General features: G+C 36.2%; 1 protein-coding gene across 10 annotated transcripts in view; it reads left to right on the top strand.

Annotated features, from left to right (window-relative positions):
* ADCYAP1R1 (ADCYAP receptor type I) overlaps nt 1-24,387 on the top strand; it is a 140,480-nt gene that overhangs the window by 61,532 nt on the left and 54,561 nt on the right. For all 10 annotated transcript variants that reach the window (XM_084508723.1, XM_084508721.1, XM_084508722.1 and 7 more), the window contains one exon: nt 23,342-23,449. In XM_084508723.1, the coding sequence (XP_084364849.1) occupies nt 23,342-23,449 (108 nt within the window). The remainder of the gene's footprint in view (nt 1-23,341; nt 23,450-24,387) is intronic.

Here is a 24,387-nt window from a genome sequence, read left to right as displayed (position 1 = left end):
AGTAAATACAATTCTGTTTATTCAAGAGCAAAAAGGAGCATAAAAGTACCTCTTTTGACTTTTTTTTTTTTTTTTATGTATATATACAAATTTACATAAAACAATTTCATACAAAAGTTTTCTGATGATTTATTCCTTTTCATAGGGGCTTCAGGGTACAAAATGAGATTGTGAATTTTTGGAGAGTCTGCAGAGGCTCAGCCACATGCTCAAGTTACTGTGGTTTATAAAAATAATAATAATAATAATTTAAAAAAATCTTTGAAATCAGCTAAACTACAGAAACCTCTGGAAGAAAGATAGCTCCATATTCTTCTGTTGCAGGTGACACAAAGTCAAATGATTACATATAAAACTTGAATCTGGGACACAAACAGGTTTTGTAAACTGTATTTCTACAATACCTAGATGAATGATGTTACAGAACCTATTGTGCCCAAAGAATACTCCACATCACATTCATTCCATAAATCCTACTACATGGTGTAAAAACTAATGATAGTAATAGTAGGTTCTCTGGTCCTGTTCTTCTGAGGCCTGGTCTTCTGTACTGATATTTCTCCTAGCTAAAAGTAGTGCATGGAAGGCAATGCACTTTGAAGTTAAAAGCAGAAAACCATATTATGGATTCCTACATTTTGCAACAATAACTTACTTCTCCTTCCTTTGCTTTGCCCCCTTGCTGTGTTCAGCATCTGTGAATACAGACATAAACTAAGAGGTTCCCCAGAGCTCCTCTGGGTGAGGTCCAATAGGAGCACAATTTTGATGTTGCAACTGTAACCATAGGCCTTGAAAAGCAAAGCTGGCACTCTATTATGGAAAGCAGCCAGCCCTAAACTATCAGGGCTCTGATGTTTTCCCTCCCACTCTGCCTCTCAGGCCCAGATGTTATGCTCATTACTGTTTTATCCTTCACAGTAGTTTTCCCTCCCTCTGCTGCTGTGCTCTGCCTATAATGCTTCAGAAACAATGATTGCATTGAGATTTTCTGTTAGTTTTTCTGTGAGTTTTATGTTGTCTTCTTCCCTTTTAAATGCTTTAAATTCTTCAGAAGCCTTTATATGAAGAGAAAAAAGGTGCATGTGATTACCCTATGTGTCCATCTCTGTCCAGCCATCACCTACAAAATCTGCATGAAAAAGAGAGTTTGAAGAAAATGAACTTTCAGAAGAACTCAGAATTTGATTCCTTTGCTGTGGAGAGAGAAGTAAAATATTAAAGGGAAATAATAGAAGCTAAGGGCAGAAAAAAAAAAAAAAAAAAAAAAAAAAAAAAAAAAAAAGGATAATGAAAATTATGCCTCTAAGCTCAGCTTCTCCTGGTGGTGGGACCAGGCTATTTCTTACATCAGTATTTTCAGTCTCACTTGTTCATTTTCATCTCTCTTGTATTGTAAAGCTACACAAATTCCTGCTGGACCTTGTTCTTGCTGCCATCAGTCCAAAAGGGACTTTCTGCCACACAGCAATTGATAAAGCTCTCTGCTGATCCATAGGCACTCTTTTCTATTATTTATTTGTTTATTCATTTATATATATATATATATTTTTTTTTTCATCCAGATTGTGTTAACCTATTATCATCTCTGGTGTCTAGGAAAGACTGTTAGAGGAGATATCTCATGCTGGATGAGAGTTTCTTGGGTTCTTGGGTCATGCCAATCTTAACGCGGGATGCATTAAAAAAACAAAACAAAACAAAACAAAAAAGCAAAAAAACAAACAAACAAAAACAAACAAACAAACAAAAAAAAAAACGTCCCAGCCTTCAAGTTGCTCAGGGCCTCATCTAACCTGGTCTTGAACACCTCCAGGGATGGGGCATCCACAGCCTGTCTGAGCAATCTGTTCCAGTGCCTCACCACCTTCTGAATGAAGAATTTCCTCCTAATCTCTAATCTAAATCTCCCCTCTTTTAGTTTAAAACCATTCCCCCTTGTCCTGTCATTGTCTGATTGAGCAAAGGACAATCTGATTGAGCAAAAGACAAACAATGGATGGATTCATGTCACCTGAATGTGGTTGTCTAAAGTAGAGAGGCCTTTATTAATGATAGCTATTTAGATTGTGATTATAGTCAATATATGACGATAAGTACCTAGAAGTCACTTACCTTAAAAGTATTTACAGGACTTAAACTTGCCTTAGTTTATACATCCAGCTTACACAGAAGACTGTGGTTAAAAGTGCCAATTTCTCTCTCTTGTCTATTAAAGCAATCATTAAAGGGACCAGAAGTTAGATGGTATGAATTTTTTTGATTATACTGCAGTAGCACTGGAATTAATATAACCTTCACAGATCAGACATAAACCAAGCTCCAGGCTATTAAAGGAATCTTGTTCTCAAACGGAGCAGCAGCAGCTAAAGGGGATGTTGTGAGCCTTCTGTAAACTCAGTCACAGTAGTGAAGTTGAAAGCCTGGAAGTGTGTTGCAGTGAAAAAAAAAAAAAAATCAGGATCATCTGTTACAGAGGAAAAAAAGAATGCTGGGTCCCTGCTATTCCTAATGGTAACCCAGTTTGATATAATTTGATATGGGTTCCTGAGCTTTTGGGGATATATTTTTTCTCTGAAATGTGTTTTTTTGTTTTTGTTGTTGTTGTTTTTTAAAAAACTCTAGAAGGAAGCTGGAGAACAAATTAGTCTATATGCTCTCCCTAAGATAGGTAAAACTTAGGTGAAGTGATCATCAGCCTGGCAATGGTCACTTACGATGACTCAGAGAAAAGATGCAAAAATTGCTGTAATGGAGCAGAAATTTCTATTATCTCCTTGGACTGTATGAACATATTCTGCCGACACATTCAGTGGCATTTTGGTGGTTCAAGTGAGGACTACATACTTTGTAAGCCCTGATAATAAATCTGAGTTTACTTATCTACTCAGCATTTGCTGGACTTTGATTCAGATGGGTAGAGAAGAAAATGAAAAATACAGAAACTTAATGCCTGCAGCTCTGAAAGTACAATTAACTGGAAAACATGTGTATGAGCTACTGTTTCCATGCCATAATGTACTTATAGTTATAATTCCTACCTGGTTCTTTCAAAGCTATTACTTTTATAATCCCCAGAACTGCCAGGAAGTCCTTCTTTAATAACAGAGGAACATGAGTTAAAGGAAAATAAAAGGTGGAATGGATTTTGTCCAGGCAACTTGCTAAGATATTAACTCTGATGAGATTAATTTCTGGGAGTAGGTCTGGAATCCTAGAATCACAGAGTGGTTTGGGTTGGCAGGGACCTCAAAACACATCAAATCCCAACCCCCTATCACACCTCCCACCTGCCCAGGCTTCCCCCAGCCCCATCCAGCTTGGCCTTAGGCACTTCCAGGGATGGGGCAGCCACAGCTCCTCTAGGCAGCCTGGGCCAGGGCCTCACCTCCCTCTGAGTGAAGAATTTCTTCCTAATATCTAAACTAAATCTACCCTGTTTCAGTGAAATCCATTACCCCTTGTCCTATCAACACGTTCCCTGACAAAGAGCTCCTCTCCTGCTTGCTTGTAGCCCCCTGTAGGCCTCTTCTCCAGGCTGAACCATCCCAGCTTCCTCATCCTTTCTTCACAGCAGAAAAGCTCTAGGCCTCTGAGCATCCTTGTAGTTTCCTCTGGACTCGCTCTAATATATTCCTGTCCTTCTGGTGTTGGGGCCCCAGAGCTGAGTGCAGGGCTCCAGATGGGGTCTCACAAGAACAGAGCAGAAGGGAACAATCCCCTCCCTCACCCTGCTGCCCACGCTGCTTTTGGGGAAGCCCAGGATATGGTTGGCTTTTGGGTCTGCAAGTGCATGTTGCCTGCTCATAACTAGCTTCTCCAACAATCCCAAGTCCTTCTCCTCAGGGCTGCTCTCAATCTATTCCCTGCCCAGCCTATATTTGTGCTTGGATTGCCCCAGCCCAGGTGCAGGACCTTGAGCTTGGCCTTGTTGAACCTCATGAAGTTCGCACAGGCCTGCACAGGTCCCTCTGGGTGGCATCCCTTCCCTCCAGTGTGTTGAACACACCACACAGCTTGGTGTCACTGTCAAATTTGCTGAGGATGCACTCAGTCCCACTGTCCATATCACCAACAAGGATGTTAAAAAACATTGGTCCCAATACCGACCCCTGAAGAACATTATTGATCTCCACTTGGACATTGAACTGTTGACAGCAGCTCTTTGAGTGTGACAATCCAGCTAATTCCTTACCCACCAAGTAAGCTGGTCCTTCCCTCAGATCTGTGTCTCTCCAATTTAGAGACAAGACTACAATACAGGAAATAAAAGTGACAAAAAAGTATAATGATAAATAAAAGTATTTTTCTTCAAGCAGAATATTAATTTATAGAAAAAGAAAAAAAAAGGGGGGGGCTCAGGTAAAATTTTGAAATAATTTAGGCTGAAAAATAATAACCATTAGCAAATTAGAAAAAATATATTGTACTGACATTTCACTACTGAACATTGTTTTAGAAGTATTGCTAACTAAATTTAATTTAATTTAAAAATTAATGAAATGTTAAAATTAAAAATAAAAATTCCTGCCTGCCTGTTAAATTCTTTATATTTCCTGTCAACTGAAAAGAAGGAAAAACTCTTACCACACTGAATTAAATGTTTTGTTTTGTTTTTCCATGTTTAATTTAACCTTTGAAACAAAATATTGTTTATTATGCAGCTCTATTTTGAGTTTCTTGTTTCTCTGGTGACAGCTAACTCATTAAATCACCCTACATCTTTTTTTTTTTTTCTTTCTTTCTTTCTTTCTTTCTTTCTTTTTTTTTCTTTCTCTTTTTTCTTTCTTTTTTTTCTTTCTACTGAATATAATGTGCAATGAGAAGGTGATCTAGAACAAATATGGAGAGTGTATATAGAGACTACATGTAAATGCACACTGTTAAAAATGAACAATGACTATCAGTAAAACTTATGCAATGAAAGATGTGATGGTCTTTCATGCACTTGTGTTATCTGTTGGTACCTTCGGATTCACTGACAGATTCACAGGTAGAAGCTGTGACCACTTGCAAATACATAGGTTTTTAATGTCTATAGTGCTGTGGCTGGGATGAAAAATCATCTGAATTATAAATCAACGACAATATATGATTTTAGTATGATTTTCATCAGATATTTGCAGCTCCTTTTAAACTGCATACTTGTGTTGTATGCCATGAGGCAGTTGCTGCAGACTTCTCCAGAAGTGAATAAGTTTGATTGCAGAATTAGTGCTTTCATGAATTCAAACCACATTTTCAAAATCTTGAATACACTTTATGTTTCTGTAAAAAGAGTGAGTCGGGTGTCAGACAACTGGATATTCTTTTAAAAGGTTATCCCGTAAAAATGTTATTTTCTTACTATTCCCACAAAAAAATTTGTTGTTGTTTGCTGTATTTTCTGATAAAAGTACTTCGAGCTTCTTTAGACAGTTAATGTCACTGTAATAAGATTACTAAACACTGTAGTAAGAGAGTGAGTTTGATTCTTTCTAGAATCAATGGCATAGTTCACTGGTTTCTAGGATCTGCAGCACAGACTTACAGGAGTAATGCCACTGGATCAGAAACAGAAGGTCAAGTAATAGTTCAGGTGCCCCTAGTTACCTGCACCAAGGCAGAAGAAGTCCACTTAATTTCACATACAGAATAAAAGAGCTGTAGGACTCACTAAAGCTCAGTGGAAAGAGATAGGCATCTCCAGAGAGCCAGTCTTGTTTCCTAAGTGACACCTCTAAAAAAAATAATGGCAAGTTTGTTTGTGGAAGGATATTAATCAACCTATGGGAACTATATGCTTATATATTTGCATTGATTGTAGGGACATAAAAAAAATAGATCAGTAAAATTTTATTATAAGCACGACTAACAGGGACATAATTGGTTGTTCTAGCAGAGGAACTAAAGGATTACCATGTACACACACATACAGAGTTTAGTTATATTAGTTAGAATTAACCAAAGACAGAAATAAGAAAGTACAACAATAATTTGTGATCTCTGCTTGAGCTTATAAAAGCCTGAACAGCTGTAAAAGACACTGGTACATAGGCTAACGGGTAATAAAGACAAAATGCAAATACTGATTCCCTTCTGTAATTCCTCAGGTTTCAGCATCTGTTGCTAATGAATTCACAAAGTATGACCAGTAGATATAGTAGGACCTACCAATACAGACTGAAAGTAGGATTCTTGGTTGTGTTGAGCATATGTTTTATCACCCTGCTATGATGAAGTATCTATAATACACCTGTTGATTCCCATTCTACCCTGAAATAGCTCCCCACATGTAATGACTTTTCCTGTTGATGGTAATGACATGATTCTTGTTCATGTTTATGGCTTGGTGTTGGGAAGGGAATAGAGAATAGAGCAGAGATCCAATGTGTGCCACTGTTTTTTCATCAGCTGACAAGGCTATGAATTTGTAGAACACAAGGCTTTTCAAAGACAAGCGTGCACAAGGAATGATGCTCCAGCTTGTGACCTGCTGCAGGAGAGTGTGACCAGATTGCCCCTTTTTTCTATCGTGTGAGGATTATGGTCAGCCACTCAATCATTTGCATGAAATGACCAGGAAAATCAAGTATCCTGCAGTGTCTTTCAATTTCCACCTCTTCTGTCTATTCAGTCCTTCATCTGGGCTGAAGGATTTTTTTTATATATATTTTTTTTTTCCTCCACAGAGCCAGCATGGAGTTTTTCTTATGGAGTTTGAGATTTCTATGTTTTAGGTAATTTTATCTCAGCTATTGTCCCATAGCTGCCTTCACAGTCAATGGCAGAATTTGGTTTTTTGAGGGAATGAGTCATCAGACCTACTTCAAATGTCTGCTTTCATATGAGAGACATTGTTCTCTAGGATTACCCCTCTCTGTCTACTACTACAAAAATTTTGGCGACTATTCAAATGTAGATGTTGGCAATTGGTCAGGTGAATCTCACTCTGGAAGGCACATTTGCCAGTTACTGATTCCTTTGTTAATGGGAAGGGTTACCTGTACTTAGATCACCAGTGACAGAACATTAAATGCAATAGGAAAAAGAAGGAGTTAGCACTAACTTCAATGGCTTTTAGTGAAGAACTTCAGTGTTAAGGTTTTCTGTATGCTCTAAAAATCACTTTCTTTTCACATTCTGACATACTGCATTTGAAATATTTAGAATTACTCCTTTCAGTATCTGTATGTATTATAGGATCATTTGGGAAGCTCTAATCATGGATCAAGTGCTGCTCTATCAAATGCTCAAGAGATTGTTCTTAGACTATTCTTTACTGTGAAATGTTTTTTATGATAAGACTTCATCAAGCACTAATATTCTAACATAGGTGGCCAATGACTAAAATTACCCAACTGTACAATTTAATTTGTTTCAGCTCATTCTGAGCTACATCCACTACCTATTAATACACCTCACTTACAAACTTAAGCCAAGAACTTCATTATGTAAAACTGCCTACTCAATAATATATGTAATTGAATAAGTGTAATAATTTGGACTGCTGACAGATTTTGCATATTGATTTTTCCTCAGCAAAATAAGACTGAAAGACAGTGAGTTAAATTATCTTCAGACAGACAAGGAAGCTACAGCAATATAACAAGTATAGCTACTCCATCTGCTAAGCAGTAGAAAAGATACCGATATCTACTCCTCTCTCTATGGGGAAAAAAAAAAAAAAAAAAAAAAAAAAAAGACATAGTTCAGCTTTGATTGCAGAAGTGTAAGAGCTATTCTATAATTCTATTCTATGCCCTTTCTTTTGTTGAAAGTTGTAGTGGATCAAACCTTTATTTCCTCTGTGGGATGATGAAGAGAGATAAAATGTGGGGACAGTCCTCTAGCACCTGCTTAACTTCACAGCACCTTCCATCACTGGATGAGCGAAGCAGCAGGAACTGCATGTCCTGTATTCATTATATTGTTTTTAGCTTCTGGGTTAGAGAGCATGAGGGTGGAGAAAATGAAATCCTTGCGTGGCTTTGCCCATATGCTAGCCAGCATTGCTGACTCAGAAAGTGGATTACAATTTGCTCCTGACAAAAGAGCAGAAAAGAGAATGTACATTTCCTTCCCCAAAATTCTCTTGTAAAATAGAAGGAATGGGAAAGCAGAAAGGGAAAGATCTCACAATTTTACATTATTTTCCATCATTTTTGTGAAACAAATGAAGCAAATAAGAACTCTTCTCAATTATTTTATCGTTGTGGGTATAGACTTCATCCTAGAGGGAATAATTTTATATGTTATAGTATTTAAAAAGGGGGGTTGTCCTGTGCTGTTTTTATGATTTCCATCTTGAGATTTTATTTTGTAATATGAATTCCACCACACACAAAAAAAAAAAAAAAAAAAAAAAAAAGTTATTCAGTGGTGCAACTGTACTGCACCAAACTCTAGAGGCTAAATTCAGCTCACGTTAGCTTGTTGAAAGCAGACACGTAGGCTACTTAGCAAAAGAGGAAGAGAGGAAGAGAGGGAGAGAAGACAGGAAGAGAGAGGGAGATTCAATGACCCCATCTCTGTCTTTGACATGTATTTAATATAATCTGTTAATTTCAAATACTTCACAAGTAGGATAATATACCTTTTCTCCTACTGATGTGTGATCTTTAGTTTTTGTTTTTGTTGTTTCTTTTTTGTTTGTTTATTGTTTTCTATTTCACAGCTATAGGAATATTGAAGGTTAGAGTCCAATTCTAATTTTTATTTGTTTGTTTTTGAGGATATGTATTGTTCCTTTAAGATTGTAGGAAAGGAGTAGAATTTAGTAATCTTATCATCCAGAATTCAGAGTGACCTCAGTTAAAATAAACATTCTTTCTTTTTCTTCTCATCTCTGAATTTTGTTCCTGGATGCCATGACAACTTGTGATTTTGACAGCTTGATGAATACATGGTGCTTTATAGGTTTATAGGTGAATCAAAGTAATTACCTGCCTCTTACACTATACTGTAAACACATATTTTGGAGGGTCAGCACCAGGAACAGCTCTTACTCTTCTTGAGATATCATTATGCTGCTGTCAGTCTGCAACCTCATCTCCCCCTGACTTCAATAGGCATTATCAATATGTATTTCAGTATAGAGAACTCTACTGTAAAGAGTACTGGGCTCTGTATTTAGGGAAAAATGTCCTTCTTGGGGAAAAATTGCAGTATTGGATGTAATTAACTGCCTAGTCTCCCAAGACTCCTTATACAACTGATAGACAAATACTGAGATTCAGATTCAGTTTGCATATTAAAACGCCTAAATCCAAGTGTTTTAATGTGTAAAATGAGTCACAATCAAGCTGTATCCATAACCTAAATGATTTTAGCTTCATATTTCACTTCTGGATCCGCAATTCCCTGATTCTCCATAATTTGCTTATATAATTTTCTTTTCCGACTCCCTGTGGAACAAACCAGAGGAGGAGCCTGCCAAGCTAGTTTTGCCAAGTAAGACACATGTCTGAAGGTAGTTGTACTGGGTCTGGCTGGAATGTTAACTTTCCCGGCAGCAGCCCATACAGTGCCGTACTCTGTACTTGTAGCTGGAACAGCAGTGTTATCACACCAGTGTTGTGTCTACTGCTGAGCAGCAGTGGCACAGCATTGGGCCTTTCTCTAACCCTCCTAGGGGGTGGGCAAAAAGTGAGGAGAGAAACATCACTAGGGCAGCTGACCTAAACCAATCAAAGGGATATTCCATACCATGTGATGTCACACTCACCAATAAAAGGTGGGAACAGGAAGAAGAGGGGAGGGGTGGGCTCTCGTTGGGAAAACGTTGGTCCTCCTCTCGAACACCGGCTGCATGCGTTGAGGTCTTGCTTCAAGGACGTGGTCAATCATCGCTCATTTGTGGGAAGTAGAGAGTAATTTCTGTCCTCTGCACTTCCATATAGCTTTCATTCATTTTGTTTGTTTTCCTCCCTTCTTTTTATTTTTTCCCTTTTCCCCTCCCTTTTCCCCTTTCCCTTTTTATTTCCCCTTAGTTAAATTGTTTAGTTCATGGTAGTCTTTATTTAATTGTTATTATTATTTCCCTTTAATTAAATTATCCTTATCTCAACCAGTGAGTTGTTCTTTGCTTTACTTCTCCCCCTCCTCATCTAAGGGAGGGGGAGTGAGAGAGCGGTTGTGGGGTTTAGCTGCCCAGCACGGTAAAACCACCACAGTAGTACAGTTTTCGCTCTTCAAGAGCAGATAGTTGAATCTTGTGGACAAGCATCTGGATGCACTGTTCTCATCTATCCTTTCTACTGCCTTTCTGATTACACTAAGAGCCATTTCAGTTTTCCTGAATGCCTGCCTCTCCACATCAGCTTGTACTTTTGATAATGAAACCATATGTTTCATACTCAAACAGTTGCTCAAATTGATTGGTTTGTTCCTTTTTTTAAAACAAAAAAAAAAAAAAAAAAAAAAAAAACAAAAAAAAAAAACAACACATAAGACAGTAGCAAAGCCAAACTGCAATAATAACAAATGATTATTTAAAATGCACTGGAAAACTGTTGCATATATTCTGAAAACATGCCTCATCTTTTCTTCACAAGACTTGAATCCATTCCAGGTTTTTGGACGTACAGCAAAATGACTAATATGATTCTACCCCTTCTCTGCTAACCTGCAAGTGACTTAAGACAGAACCCATTATTATCATAACTGAATAAACAAGAACAATATTAAATACAGTACTCCTAGTCAGTCTATTGTATGATCATTTGTTTCACATTATTCTTCAAAGATCAGGAACTGATAAAAGTTTAAATGATGCAATTACAACAACTGATCATTTCAATACATATAAGATTTCTTGATTGTTTTATAAACAGTGCAACCTTTTATGTGCTTTCTAATTTTGGTTCGACAAGTGCCCTAAAAACGTAGTCCATGGACATAGGTATCTGAGGATACATATATTATATACATATTATTATATATATTATTATATACATATTCTTGTATATTATTATATATTATCATAAATAGTACTATATACATCCATCTGTGTTCCATACCTATATAAATACACACCTATATCTATAAATACCTTCTACACTCTTAACTGTGTTTTACAGTATGGGTTAATTTCCCGTCTGCTTAGGAATTTGACATCTATTCACTCTTAGAACATCATAAAGAAATCTTTTACCATCTTCATATATGACACTGATTCTATCACAATTCCTGGAAGTCACTGATCATCAAATGGTTGAAACATAAAGTTTCTGGACCTTTACTGTAAGTGCTAAGATATCCAGAACTGTTCTCTGTAATACATTCTAATCCTTTGTCCAGGTAATAAGGAAGTCACTAATAATGAGAACTCATAAATTCACTTTTAGAGATTTTAGTTATAGTTTATTTTGTCTGGGTGCAAGGAATGAACTTTATTCATATAACCACATCTCCCTCCAGCCTTATTTTCTGTGTTTCTGTGATTATTAAACATTCTAAGAAATATCACCAGTAAAAGAATATTGATTATATGTATGCAAATTTTCATAGTTAGTTATTACTTTAGACAGGAGTGTAATTACCTGCCCACACGTTTTATGAACAATACTACAGAAAAATTTCTCTTTCTAGCAGGACTAACTTTCTAGTGAGAACAGACGGAAAAGGAATAACACAATTATTTCAATTTCATATATATTTTTAACTTATCTCTAAATTCTCCAAACTAATAGTCTCCAACGTACAGCAACTTAATGCATAAAGAAACTCAGTGACTTTGTTAGAATTAACTCCTAATTTACAGGAGTAAGCAAAAGAAAAATGAAGATCTGCAGATTCTTTTTTTTTTGTCCAAATATGGTTAAAAATATATTTTAAACGTGTTTTTCCCAAAATACCACTTCATTCAATGCCTTCTGTAGTAGCTTTGATGGAGGTAGTGACTCCAACACAGCAGTGTTGGAGGTTTGATGTGTATAGCTGTATATTTGGAAGTTTAAATTAATATCACTGTTTCTATGCTTTAAGTCAGGTAGTGATGACACCTTTAGAACACCTTTATAACTGCTTCCCATTTCTTCCTGTATCCTCTTAATCTTTAGACAAAGATAGATGGATCACACTTGTTCACAAAGAACATGATCCAAATTCTAACAAAGGCAAGGGAATAGTCTTGTCCCTAGTGGTTCAGATTTTGTATTACTTTCACTTGGACCTGTGACCTGTGACCACTTCCTATGGTTTTCTGGGCATTCTCACCTAACATATTTAATGTATTTAAGACATTGGAAATACTTTTGTTCGATATTGGAAATATTTTTGTTTGATTCTTCCCGGATCTCATTATAATGTTTATGGATTTTGTTTTTCTTTGCTTTACTATAGGCTGTTGGGAGAGATGTATGCTGTAGTTTACATACTACAGAGTTCAAAAAGTGTGTAAACTTGTACTTCTCCTGGATTAAGTACATATATGGCCTCTGGTTCCTGGGGATAGTACTGGTCTGGCTGTGATGTCACTGGTCATTTCTTCTCAGTCTACATCCCATTATGTTTGTGCCTATTCTGTCAGTGCTGAAAACCTTTCCAAAATCAACCAACCATCCAACCAAGAAACCACCAACAAATTACCAGAGTATCAGGGGAATGATCATGATATTTCTCCATGCCTCACTAACATATCTTTATCCTTCTTTGTCATACACTCTACTTCCATTTTCACCTATCAGTACTATTCACATTGCCTTTTCACTTCAGGTAGTAAACTGCAGAGATCAAACCATCAATCTTTACTTAGGACTGGAAAACATCTTGCAGCTGAGAACTTACTGAACGATATAATTTACTTTAGTCTTTTATATACTGACCAAAATTTCCTAGGTGTATGCAAATCCTTAAAATAATGCATTGGATTTATGCTTCAGTAATGTTTTTGCTGTTTTCTGAATACACTGTGGGCCGAATCAGAGAAGTTCATCATAAAACAGGAGATACACAATGTGTTAACATGCCTTTTAACCAGACTTTTAAAATGCATTTATTTCCTTTGCTTCTTACAGTAGATCATCAGGTCCCATGGGCTCTAATAAGGAATTGTTTGACTCACCACTAGAACAATTTCCAGGAGAGATTATGGAATTTGCACACTGAAAGAAATTAAGTTATTTAATTCAGTCATTTCTCATTCTCAGAAGATTTGAAGGAGTAAACAAGGAATAAATGCCTCTCAAGTGTATCCACATTGGCGTCACTGTGGTTACATCAAGAACGAATTTGGCCTGAGATCTGTTATAAGTTATCTTCTACTACAGAAGTGCCTTCTCCATTTAGATAACTATTTATAAACAATAGAAATGCAAGAAAATGAGGACAGGAGTATAAAAATGAAAGGTCAGCTTTCTTCTGAGCTTTATTACAACTCTTGCTCTGGAGGGTGTTTAGTTTTCAATGTTATTTCTTTTGTTTGTTTTGTTTTGTTTTCAAGCTGTAAAAAGAGCAGAAAATCTTCTTACCCACAGAGCTACCATGAAACCTAAATCATTACCATTTGTAAGTGCTTTTGAGAGAAGTTAATATATATGCAATGGAATTTAACATAAGTTCTGAAATTACCAGTCACATAGCCCTTGAGGTTGGTTGATATTTTCAGTTGTTCAACGCCTGTCTGTTTTGTTTAGTCTATTTATCCTTTAAGAAGCAAGTCCAAGTTCTTGCAAATGTCATTGATTAGGCAGCTGTTCAGCTCGGGTTTGCTCTGAGTAAATCTCATTGAAAATCCTATTTAGTTATTTTTTAAGTTCAAAGCACAGCCCCACAGTGAGAGACCGTTTCAAGGATTATGTCCCATTTTAGTCCCACTGTAGTACTGTTGTGCAATTTGTTAAAAACTGTCAAATCAAGGAAATATTTTTTATAGTTGTTGTTTTCTTTTGTTTTTGTTTTTCCATTTGTGTCAGAGCAGATCCTGAATTTATTTCTGTGAAACATTAATGCTCAGAAGACCTGCTACCAAATCCTCTTAATTTCTTCTCCCATACAGCCCCATCCTCTCTCAATTTCCAAAGGAATACAAGCTCCAAAACACCAAAAAGACATGACAAGAAAATTTTTATTTTCTCTGTGTCCATGGCAATGAATGAATCCCATTGATCTTTACATATGTCTTCTTAGGCCCATAAATATTACAATGGGCCAAATATCAACTACTCTCCATGTGTGGCAAAAGTGACAATGGACTCTTATACAGCTTGGAAATAATTTTTGTTTACAGCCCTAGCTGAAAGCCAGGGCTCATTGTGAGGTATGTTAATACTTGTGAAAACTTAGCATGCACATATGTTTTGAATAAAAAGTTTAGAGACCTATATTTCTACCCAGCTCCTCCACTAACACAGACAAAAATAGTCTTAGTTAATACTGTTAACTGAAACACTTCAAAAAGATAGGAAACAGTTTGTAGTGCTCCATCCTGTTGTCCTTAGTTAATCATTAGTTTTAGGCAGGTTGTATGTGTGAAAGAGATGAAACATTTAGGGAGGATCTGACAGAAGAAGATAGATAAAGCAGAGTTCTTCTCCTTTATAGAAGAACACACCTTTCTGGTTGTTATTCCTTTGTTTTCTTTCTCAAACTTTGTCTAACTCTGTAGCCAGTATTTTTCCTATCTTTTTCCCAGAAATGACTTTGATCCTAGTGACTTAGGGATTAAGATTAATAGCACTGTGATGTACACAAAGCCTTCTAGGCACTGGTGGAATAGGCTGTCTTTTCCCCTCTCTCTCAGCTTAGAAAATTAATGGAAGACAGAGTTGATAAAGACAACTGCATTATCTCTGCTTCTCCTAAGAAAGGAGGGAAGTGAGTCAGAATGGCGTGGTGGTAGGGCAGGGCAATGATAGCCATTTTGGCTGCCACCAGCAATAAAAGGAACGAGGGGTACCAGCTGCTGCCAGGCAAGGCTGCCTCCAGCAGTAACCCATGATCTCACATTACACATGCCCTGAGTGATGCCAGATCATCCACAGCTGGTGATCTTGGCACGGGGTCAGGTTTTGGCAACTTGGAAGTTTCATTCTGTACTCCAGCAGCACTAGAATAAAATCTCCTAATTTTCTGACTAATTTCACAAAGTTTTTCTGCCTCCAGAGTAGCAAAATGGTGACTCTCACAGATGAATAACCAATTCCTTTTAAAGGAAGTTAAATAAAACCTCTCAATTTCCCAGATAATTGGCTTTTTACTCCCCTATGTAATTAGATGAAGAAATGTTCCAAAGATTTTGCCAAACGGAAGTTTCCCTTTAAAATGCTCCAAAGCTCACCTAAGGCCAATTGGTTGGCAGCACTTAAAGGATTTTTGAGATTTTCTTGGATGAGGTTTTCTTGGCTGGTAACAATGCAAGAAAAGTAACAAGCATGAACTTAGAATAAATATCCTGTGATCAAAAGAAATAAACAGCTTTAGATGAAGAAAATAGTTTTATAAGTTTTATATCTTTCTCATTGTAGATAACATAGAATCAGAATATACTGGTTGGAAGGGACCCACAAGAATTATCAAGTCCAATAGCTTCTGTCATTTAAAGGCTGATCTTTGCCATGTATAAAATGTTCAAAGAAAAATAATAATAATTTGGCATTAGGCATTCCTGTTTAGATATATTTCACAGAAGATTATAGATAGAGACAAGACATAGACAAGATCTTTCACTGTCATGAGGAGAGTAGTTCTAATGGATGAATTGCTGGACAAATGAAGAGATCTTGGTTTTCTTTTCGCCTCTGAGACAGATCATGGTCAAACAGTGGTTAGTGTGTGTATTTGTATGTATCCCTACATGTGTATTTGTATGTTTCCCTACGTAAATAGTAAGAATAAGGATAGAGTTCTGATTTATAATTTGAGTAGCTTGCTCCTAAGATATATCAAGAAAGTGAATCAAACTGCTTGAGTGATGCAGAACAGCCAAAGCAGGTGAAAACCTCCCTGATGAATACTAGGAAGAAAAAATAAAAATAAAAATAAAAATAAAATAAAAATAAAAATAAATAAATAAATAAATAAAATTTTCTAGTTCTGAAAACCCCAATTTAGGTTTGGTAAATGCAAGGCATATGTACTTCATCTCTTGTGAGCTAAAGCCTGCCATCTTTGTCTCATTGTTTTCTTTGTTTTCTTTTTCTGTATAACAGACCCACTGTTATAATCAAAGAAAGCCCTTTCTTTCTGTTTATTTCACTTCCAGTTCTTAATACAGTCTAGAATTAACTTAATAGATAAAAATTAAAGTATCTCAAAGAATTTTTTTCCCCCAATGTTTAGTTTCATAAATTAAGCCAATATTTTTTATAACTTATTTTAAAACAGTGTTGCACTCAGGAATTTTTAGATCTCTGTAAATATCATCCTATAAAGCAACTAACTTTACCGATAATGACATACCAGTAGAAAATATTATTATAATTTATACAGTTATCACTATATAAACAATAGATTTAAAATAGTTAAAAAAAGATTGTAAATATTAAAATTAAACAATGAAACATTTAAAAAAATAGATTTAAAATGCAGCAGTGTTGCATAACTTTACAAGCATGTCAGGAGCAGCAGTTGTCTAGAGAAAGGCAATGGAAAATGTTAATGTGGGCAAACTGCTGGTAGGTTTGACCACAGTTTATTTTTCTTCCTATGCAACCCTAGTTGAGTGACTTGAACAATAAGTGTTGAATTCTTATGCTATGAATACAGACTTTTAAAGCCTAAAATTAGTCTTTCTCCTGGTGCCTGTTCTAATCAGAAGCAGAAAATAGGCATTCCAGAAGATAATTTATCTTAGAAACCATACAGCAGTGTCCTCAGGAGGTTTCCCTTTTTGTTTGTTTGTTTGTTTTGTTCTGTTTTGTTCTGTTTTGTTTTTGTTTTGTTTTTGTTTTGTTTTTGTTTTGTTTTTGTTTTGTTTTTGTTTTGTTTTTGTTTTGTTTTGTTTTTATGTGCTATAAAAGAGGTTGAGAAGAACATAACCCATATTTACACATCTAACATTTATATTTTAAAGGTGAATGAGTGCCATGATAGACAAAACAAGGTGCTTCTTGCTGCAGCAGTAGGAAAATTTGAATAAAGGTAGAAATTCTTAGTGTAATAGCTGGTTTAGATGGCATATCAATAAGCACTGTTCAAATAATGCCAGGAGCTATGAGAAATAGTAACTGGGAAGGGGAAAAAATGTTTCTCTCTACTGGGCTTCTTTCATTCCTGCTTTGTATGTAAGACATTTTAAGGAAGGAATGACCTTTTTATTTTTTTTTATTTTTTTTATTTTTTTTAAGTTGCAAATGATCAAGTATTTTCTTTTCCAACATAGGATATATTCTGTTAGTATTTTTTCCCTGTTTTGTAGCTTTTTCTGGAATTTCCATTGTTTTTTATTTTCTACTTTCTTATGTCCTGGGCTTTCAAAAAGAAACTATTGAATCTGACTGTTATGATTTTGCTGCCTAAATTGAAACACCTGCAGAGAAACCATTTCTGCAATAGGAGCTCCTATAAGGTAATTCTACTTTGAAATGTCAATCACCTTTGAAACTCCAAGCCTCGTACCCAGGCCTTGCTTAAACTTTTATTTGTTTTGTTATTTACCTAGATTTATGAAAGAACAGGAAGCGCCTATCTCATATTCCCCCTCTCTCTGAAGGGCTTTATATGTAGTATGCCCTTTAAAAGTTATTGTGTATCACATAATTCAGTTTAATATACTGGCTTGTTACATTATGTTTTCTTTGATATTACTTTTCTGAAGGCAATATGACCTTGAATGTGACATTTTAAACTAATAAATGAGAAAAAGAGCTGAAACTAAAACTGAACATTGTAAGCCAAATGGACTGACTTTCACCTCAAGCCTTCATTTCCATACGTGAAAAAATATAGAAATATCATATTTATGTATTTGCATTTTTTCTTAATATTCCAATTAAACAAAATTTATGAAAATGTGTTATCTATTACCTTTTGTCTGTGTATTGGCCCATTAACCCCTTAGTCCATTGTCTTGTCATGCCTTTTTTCACACCCTCACTTCAGCCAACAATTTTAAGGTCTCTGAATCAATCAGCAATATTTGTCAGAGGTATAGTAGTGTCAGAGATGCAAATTCCTATGTTTTGTGAAAATGGTGTGTTGATTACAAAGAATTTCACAAATTTCACAGAGAGGGGCCAAGTAAGACTGACTTAACCACTTTAAAAGGAGTGAACGACTTCACAGTAATTTACTACACAGGCCTTGCCATCCAAAGGCACATCTCTGCATTTGCACCTTCTCCTGCCAAAAATGAATGCCAGAAATGAGCAGTTATGTTGCACTAGGGAAAGAATGAGGAAATGGGAGGTATTGCAGATACAATAAAGAGCATGTAACTATACAGAGTGTGAATAAAAGTACTGCAGAAGAGGTGCCATGAGGTCATAGGACACAGATGTATGCAAAAAGAACAGTTTGCACACAGTCCTGGTAACAGTGGCTCCATGTTGCATGAAGATAGGAGGCAGCCAATTTAAAGCAAGGTCCTTTCCTTGAAACTGGGGAAGTTTAGCCACAGGACTGCCTGAAAACAGTTGTTATATCTAGCCACTATCAAAACTGGGACTGTAAAGAGCTCTTGACAGAGGTGAGGAAGAAGATAAAGAAAGCCAAGCTATTTTCAGAAGAGCTCTTTGTCACTGCTATTCTGTCAGAATAGCTTGGGAATTTTTATTTTATTTATTTATTTTCTGTCTCTTGTTCATACACTTCAGTGAGGAAGAGAATATTTCAGCTGCCCGAAGTAGCAAGGTAGAGAGAAAACATCTTGCTCCAAGAGGCTTAATTTAAAGCTAAGGAGAAGAAGAAGACTTGTGTGACCCTCCAAGGAGGGAAGATGACTGGAATGGTTTTAGTGCTAGGCATAATCTTAAAATTACATCTGAAGACTTACAAATGATAAAAATACACAGTTTTCTCCTTGGTATGAAATTTGGCTTTTCTCTTGTAGAGCTATTCCTTTTCAGTTGTTGCCAAGTCAAATCCATCCTTAGGAATGTGAAGCATCGCCATCAATTTCAATAATATTGAATTGCAACTTAGCTGTCATGAGCTTCATATGAAATTTATATAGAATGCATATTGTTCTTCAGCTGAAATCAGGACCCCACTTTTTCAATATTTAACAGTCACAATAGAAGGTGAACACTGCCACAGGGAGCTTAGTTAAAAACTTTTTTTTTTTTCCTCACACTTTTACAAGCAGAAGCTTGAGATTAGGATGTACAGACTGACCAAGTGGTTTTCCATAAGCAGCCACTGTGGTTTGCCTGCGGTTTGAGTTGCTTGGGAGCTATATAAATATGCTGGCACCATTCACAGCCTGCAGTATCATGTTTCAGCCTTCAGCAAGACTCCTTCACTCAGGGCAGGATAGTGGCTAAGGCTGCATTGCTACTGGTCAGCTCTGTGCCCAGAAGGCTATTGGTTCATGTGTAATGCAAAAGACCACATAAACCCTATGGGGAATATACGCTTCAGATATTCAATAGGCAGATGTTTAGGATAAGAATTCTTATACTCATTCTACTGAATGTAATCAGTGGAGAGAAGGAAGTACACTTACAGAGCGATTCATCACCACTGCCATGTTAAAATGGGCTTATCCCTATCTGAAAAATGTCTCTCCATGGACTACAGAAGAAACTTCACTTAGCTGAGTAAGGTTACGTAGGTAAGTCTTAGCCATCTGAAATTAAATCAATCATGACTAATCCTGTAGTTAAATTAACTACTTTGCATTTCTCCAAAAGTCATTGACAAATGGGGCTCCCAAAGGGTGAGATATACCATTGAAGAGAAGGTAGCTAACTAAATAAGAAGAAACACTCTTCTGCTCATGTTATGAAGAGGATTTAAGTAGCTTCCCAAGGTCAGATTCCAAGCTTTGCATCACTTCAGCTAGCTGAGATGAATGGAACAAAGTTTAAGGAACATTTCCTTCCCCCTTCCCTCCCCCTCCCCTTCCCTTTCCTCTTCCCCTTCCCCTTTTCCCTCCCCTTTCCCCCTCACCTTCCCCTTTTCCCTTCCCCTTCCCCTTCCTCTTCCCCTTCTTTTTTTCCTGGCACACACTAAATCTTTTTCTTTAAAATTATTTGCTGATGTTTTTTATTCCTAACATGCTAAGAAACAGGAAAATTGCCCTCTTGAAGATGCATGTTCCTCTTACAGTGTCTAAGCCACCTTTTTGAAAGTGAGCTCATGTATGCCTACATCACATGGCAATGGAGACATACCATCAGTGCCAGTGAAGAACCCTGCTGTGCAGTTTCACACTCAAGTCACATTGATTTCCATGGGCAGATTTCACCCAGCAGGAGCTTGTGTCTGTACCATGGTTTATAAATGTAAGGGGATTGTCCACACTGTCTTGTATTACATTGAATTTTTTGTCATTGTTTTCTTTGCTTTTTTAAATTTTTGTTTTCCAATACAATTTTTCCAGACAGGATCAGGCAACTTTCTTAATGAATTCTTTCCAATCTTCATCACTCATCTATTTTAGTAACTTGGGCAAAGTATTTGACTACTCTTTGCTTCTTTCCCTTCTCTTTCAATGTCAGCACATCAGTCTTTTCTAGCACAACAAACTTATAGCCTTTTAAATGAGGCTATTTTTAGCTATGCATGGTAATATGAAAATAACAAACATCTAGTATAACTGAATTTGATACATAGTGCTATGAAATATTTGTTCATTTTCTTCCCTATCTTTTCTGCAGTATGATGATTTCCACACATTTCTCTAGGTTGGTTTGTAGTATCTATTGCTATCCCAGAGTTTAGAAGACAACTGATGTTAAAGTAATAATAAAAAATAAGAAAGCTTTCCCTGTTTCTACCAAAGCCATTTAATTTAAGTGAGCAAGGCTAGCAGGTGGTTATCAGAAGATCTTATTAGCTACTTTGATTGTTTCTAACACCTCCTGTAAGTAAATGTCTCATTGAAATGGATATTTACATGTGCTATGCTTTTGAACAGATTGCCATTCATTAGTGAACTATAAACCTATTACTAGGCATCTTCAGATTTAGAAGGTAAATACAGTTTCTCCTGTGCGGACAAACAGTAGCTATCAAAGACAGTAAAATCTAATAGTGCTCAATTTGATCTTGATTTCCATCTTTAGTACACTGACCATACCAGTGAACTTTTCAAAACCCCGTCTTCAATTCTTTTGGAGATATTCAATTCAATCACAGTATTCATACGATGAGATCTTCATCTGGTGAAGGAAACAACCTAGCGTATGAGTGAAAGAAAGGGATGAGGAGAAGGAAATGTATTCTCTTTTTTTTTTTTTTTTTTTTTTTTTTCTTTTCCCAACTCCTGTGGTGATTTAATGACCAATTTTCTAGTAATATTCTGGTGGGTCTGGAAAAGCTGAAAGATTTTTAGATAACAGAATCAGAATGTTATATGGTAACTATTTTTTTCTTTTTAATAATTTATGTAATCTGATGCTACATCCTGTAATTTGAAAGAAGGATTATCAAATGCTTATAATATGGAGTCCTTATAACATTGTTGTTTGACACTGACCTAATTCTTCAAACTCATAACTGTCTTATTTACCACACATGGTAGTATCTGGCTTATATTTCATGAGAGAACATAGGACTTGACTCCCTGCCACTGAAGCTGATAGAGAAAATTTACAAAACCCATTCCTGTGAAAATACATCCTCCACTGCTGTCTATCTATTTCATACTATCACACAAGTTGATAAAGTCCAAGCTATGTAAAGCAGTTGATCAGCCAACCCTCATGATACTGTACTTCTCCTAGTCTGAAAGTATGACACTTTGAAGTATTATCTGCTTTTATTGAAGATCTTATTTTCCCTGGCACATAGTCAAAGAGAAAGTATATCAACAGAAAACCACTTAGAAAAGTGTGGCACTTGCAGCTTTTAACAGTTGATAAGATTATGTGCTTGACTTCAACATCAAATGCAAAGAAGTCATGGGGACATTTAGATTTGGTCTTTCTTTATTCTCCTGCTGAGGTAGCTGATGATCCCCATTTGAGATTCCTTCACTAAGTCATTATTTGTACATTAGTAGGAAATTTGAGAGATATTTCTGAGTTTTTCTGTATACCGTGTAAGTTTTTAGGTTTATGAGCTTCTAAGATGGTGACTTCAGGTTTACAGGAGTCATGCATAGAAAGGTGCTTCTTGAAAACCCGTCATAATCTGTCATGTTTCTGATGCATAAAACCTGACTTCTTCCTATGTCCTAAAAGATGAAACCTCCCATCCCCAATCTCATCACCTCCTATTTCTGCATGCTTCTTGTTCTGACTGTGTTTTGCCTTTATGTCAGGTATGTCCGTGTTTTGTTTCTGGTAAGATTAAAACCTACGTGTGTGAGCAAGTAGGAAACAGTGGGAAGCTTTCACCTAGTTCCTGACCTAAGGAATAGAGAACCGAAATAGAGCCAGATCTATATAATGACTGGAAATTTGAAATAGAAATTTTCAGGTTAGAAATACAAGGCACAATCTTTTAGTAGGAGGTCAGTTATTCACCACTCAGTTCTTTAATTCACGGCTTTCTCCCTCAATGCTTGTTAAGGGCCTGATTCTGCCTTTAGCAAGAAATCACTACAGGTAAAATTGTCCTTTTGATATTTTGAGTTTATACGTTCTAGAGCAGAGTGCTGAAAAAAACAGTGGATGATGTTATGATGGGTCTTTACTAATGGAGTAATTTTTACTTCTAAACCCAATATTTTCCTGAGAGAATGAACAACATGGAAGAGATCAGCTTCCCTCACATATACACAAAAAGCAGTTTTAGGAGGAAGCAAAATGTGTTTTTCAGTTTCCAGTCACCTTCCTGAGTTAAATTCCCCAAAGTGCCAGTATCCAACCTTTGACAAAGATTAGAGTCTTCAGAAAGTCATGGTCTTGAAATTGAAAATAGGATCCACACATCCTATTTAACAAAACACTATTGAGAGACAATACAGATTTAACAAAACACTATTGAGAGACAGCTAAAAGGTGGTAGATTCCATGCTCAAGGGAAAATTCATTCCTGACTTACATTGGAATGATTTAATTGGGACTAAGAAATGACATTGTTCTGCCAGGTTAGTCTGTCCATTATAGAACCACACAACTATATCATACTTATGCTTCAATACAAATTATTCTTTTCCAGGAAAACTGAGAAAAAAAATATTTATCATTCTAACCAAGCACACATTTGTGGATAGAAGAAGAACCAACAATAAACTACGATAATTGTTTTTTAAAAAAAATAATAATAATGTGGATTTGCACCATAATGTATCTTTACTTCTCTTCTATAGGTTGCCCAGGAATGTGGGACAATATTACATGCTGGAAACCTGCAAGTGTGGGTGAAATTGTCTTTGTCAAGTGTCCTGCATTGTTCAGATTTATCATCTCTGAAGATGGTAAAGTATTTTCTCCATGTTCTTTGCCTCTGCATGGCCAGGATGACTATAAAATCTAACTTAACCGCTCAATTTAAAGGGAAAACAAAAACTCTTCAGTGGCCTAGGGTTGGTTGAGTTTCAGTTCAAAAGCATGCAGTAGAAAAATGGGATATGTGTGTTATGCAAGAGATGCAGAAGCTCCATCATGTGATTTTATGGTCTGTAGAAATGAGATGTCAGCATCCTACTGCCCCTTGCAACTGACACCAGCAACCAAGCAAGCAAATAAAAGTAAATAAAAGATTAGAAACTTGCCCAGGTTGCAATGTAGTGAAATGAAATATTTCTGCTTCCAGCATGCATTGCTTCCTGTCAGAGTTGTCCCTCGTCTTGCAGAATGTACTGCTTATGGCCATCCAGGCTGTTTCCTTTTTCTCTTTGCTCTCTTTTCCCAACTACTTTAAGCTCGAACCAAAAGCCTCATGAACTCATGCTTGATAACCGAACCCTATCAGACACTTGGCTTCAATCCATATGCAACCCAGCCCCTGCTGCCCAACTAGGTGCTATTAATATGGAAACCTATGTTATTAGTAGCAATAGTATTTACTTATTATTAATATTATTTAGTGTATTTTAATGGTGAGTCTGTTCAAGCTACTGTTTGTGTGATAATAAACCCCCCTTATCTTTTCTTATATATGTATATCTTATCTTTTCTGTATATATGTATATATATATTCACATATGTATATATTAACTTTGAAATACATGAAAATTTACTGGGTAAAAATGAGAGGGTATGGAGAGGAGGAAACAACTATTAAGATGTTCACAGAAGGTTTATAGATTTATTAGACGATCTCTTTAAAATTATTTTTTTCATGATGCAATGAAATGAGCTTCCCAGGTGAATGATTGAGGGTGGCAAAATTCTACTATCAGAGTTAGCTAAC

This window comes from Aythya ferina (assembly GCF_964211825.1).
Source record: "Aythya ferina genome assembly, chromosome: 2".
NCBI lineage: Eukaryota > Metazoa > Chordata > Aves > Anseriformes > Anatidae > Aythya > Aythya ferina.
This window is presented reverse-complemented; position numbering and strand designations above follow the sequence as displayed.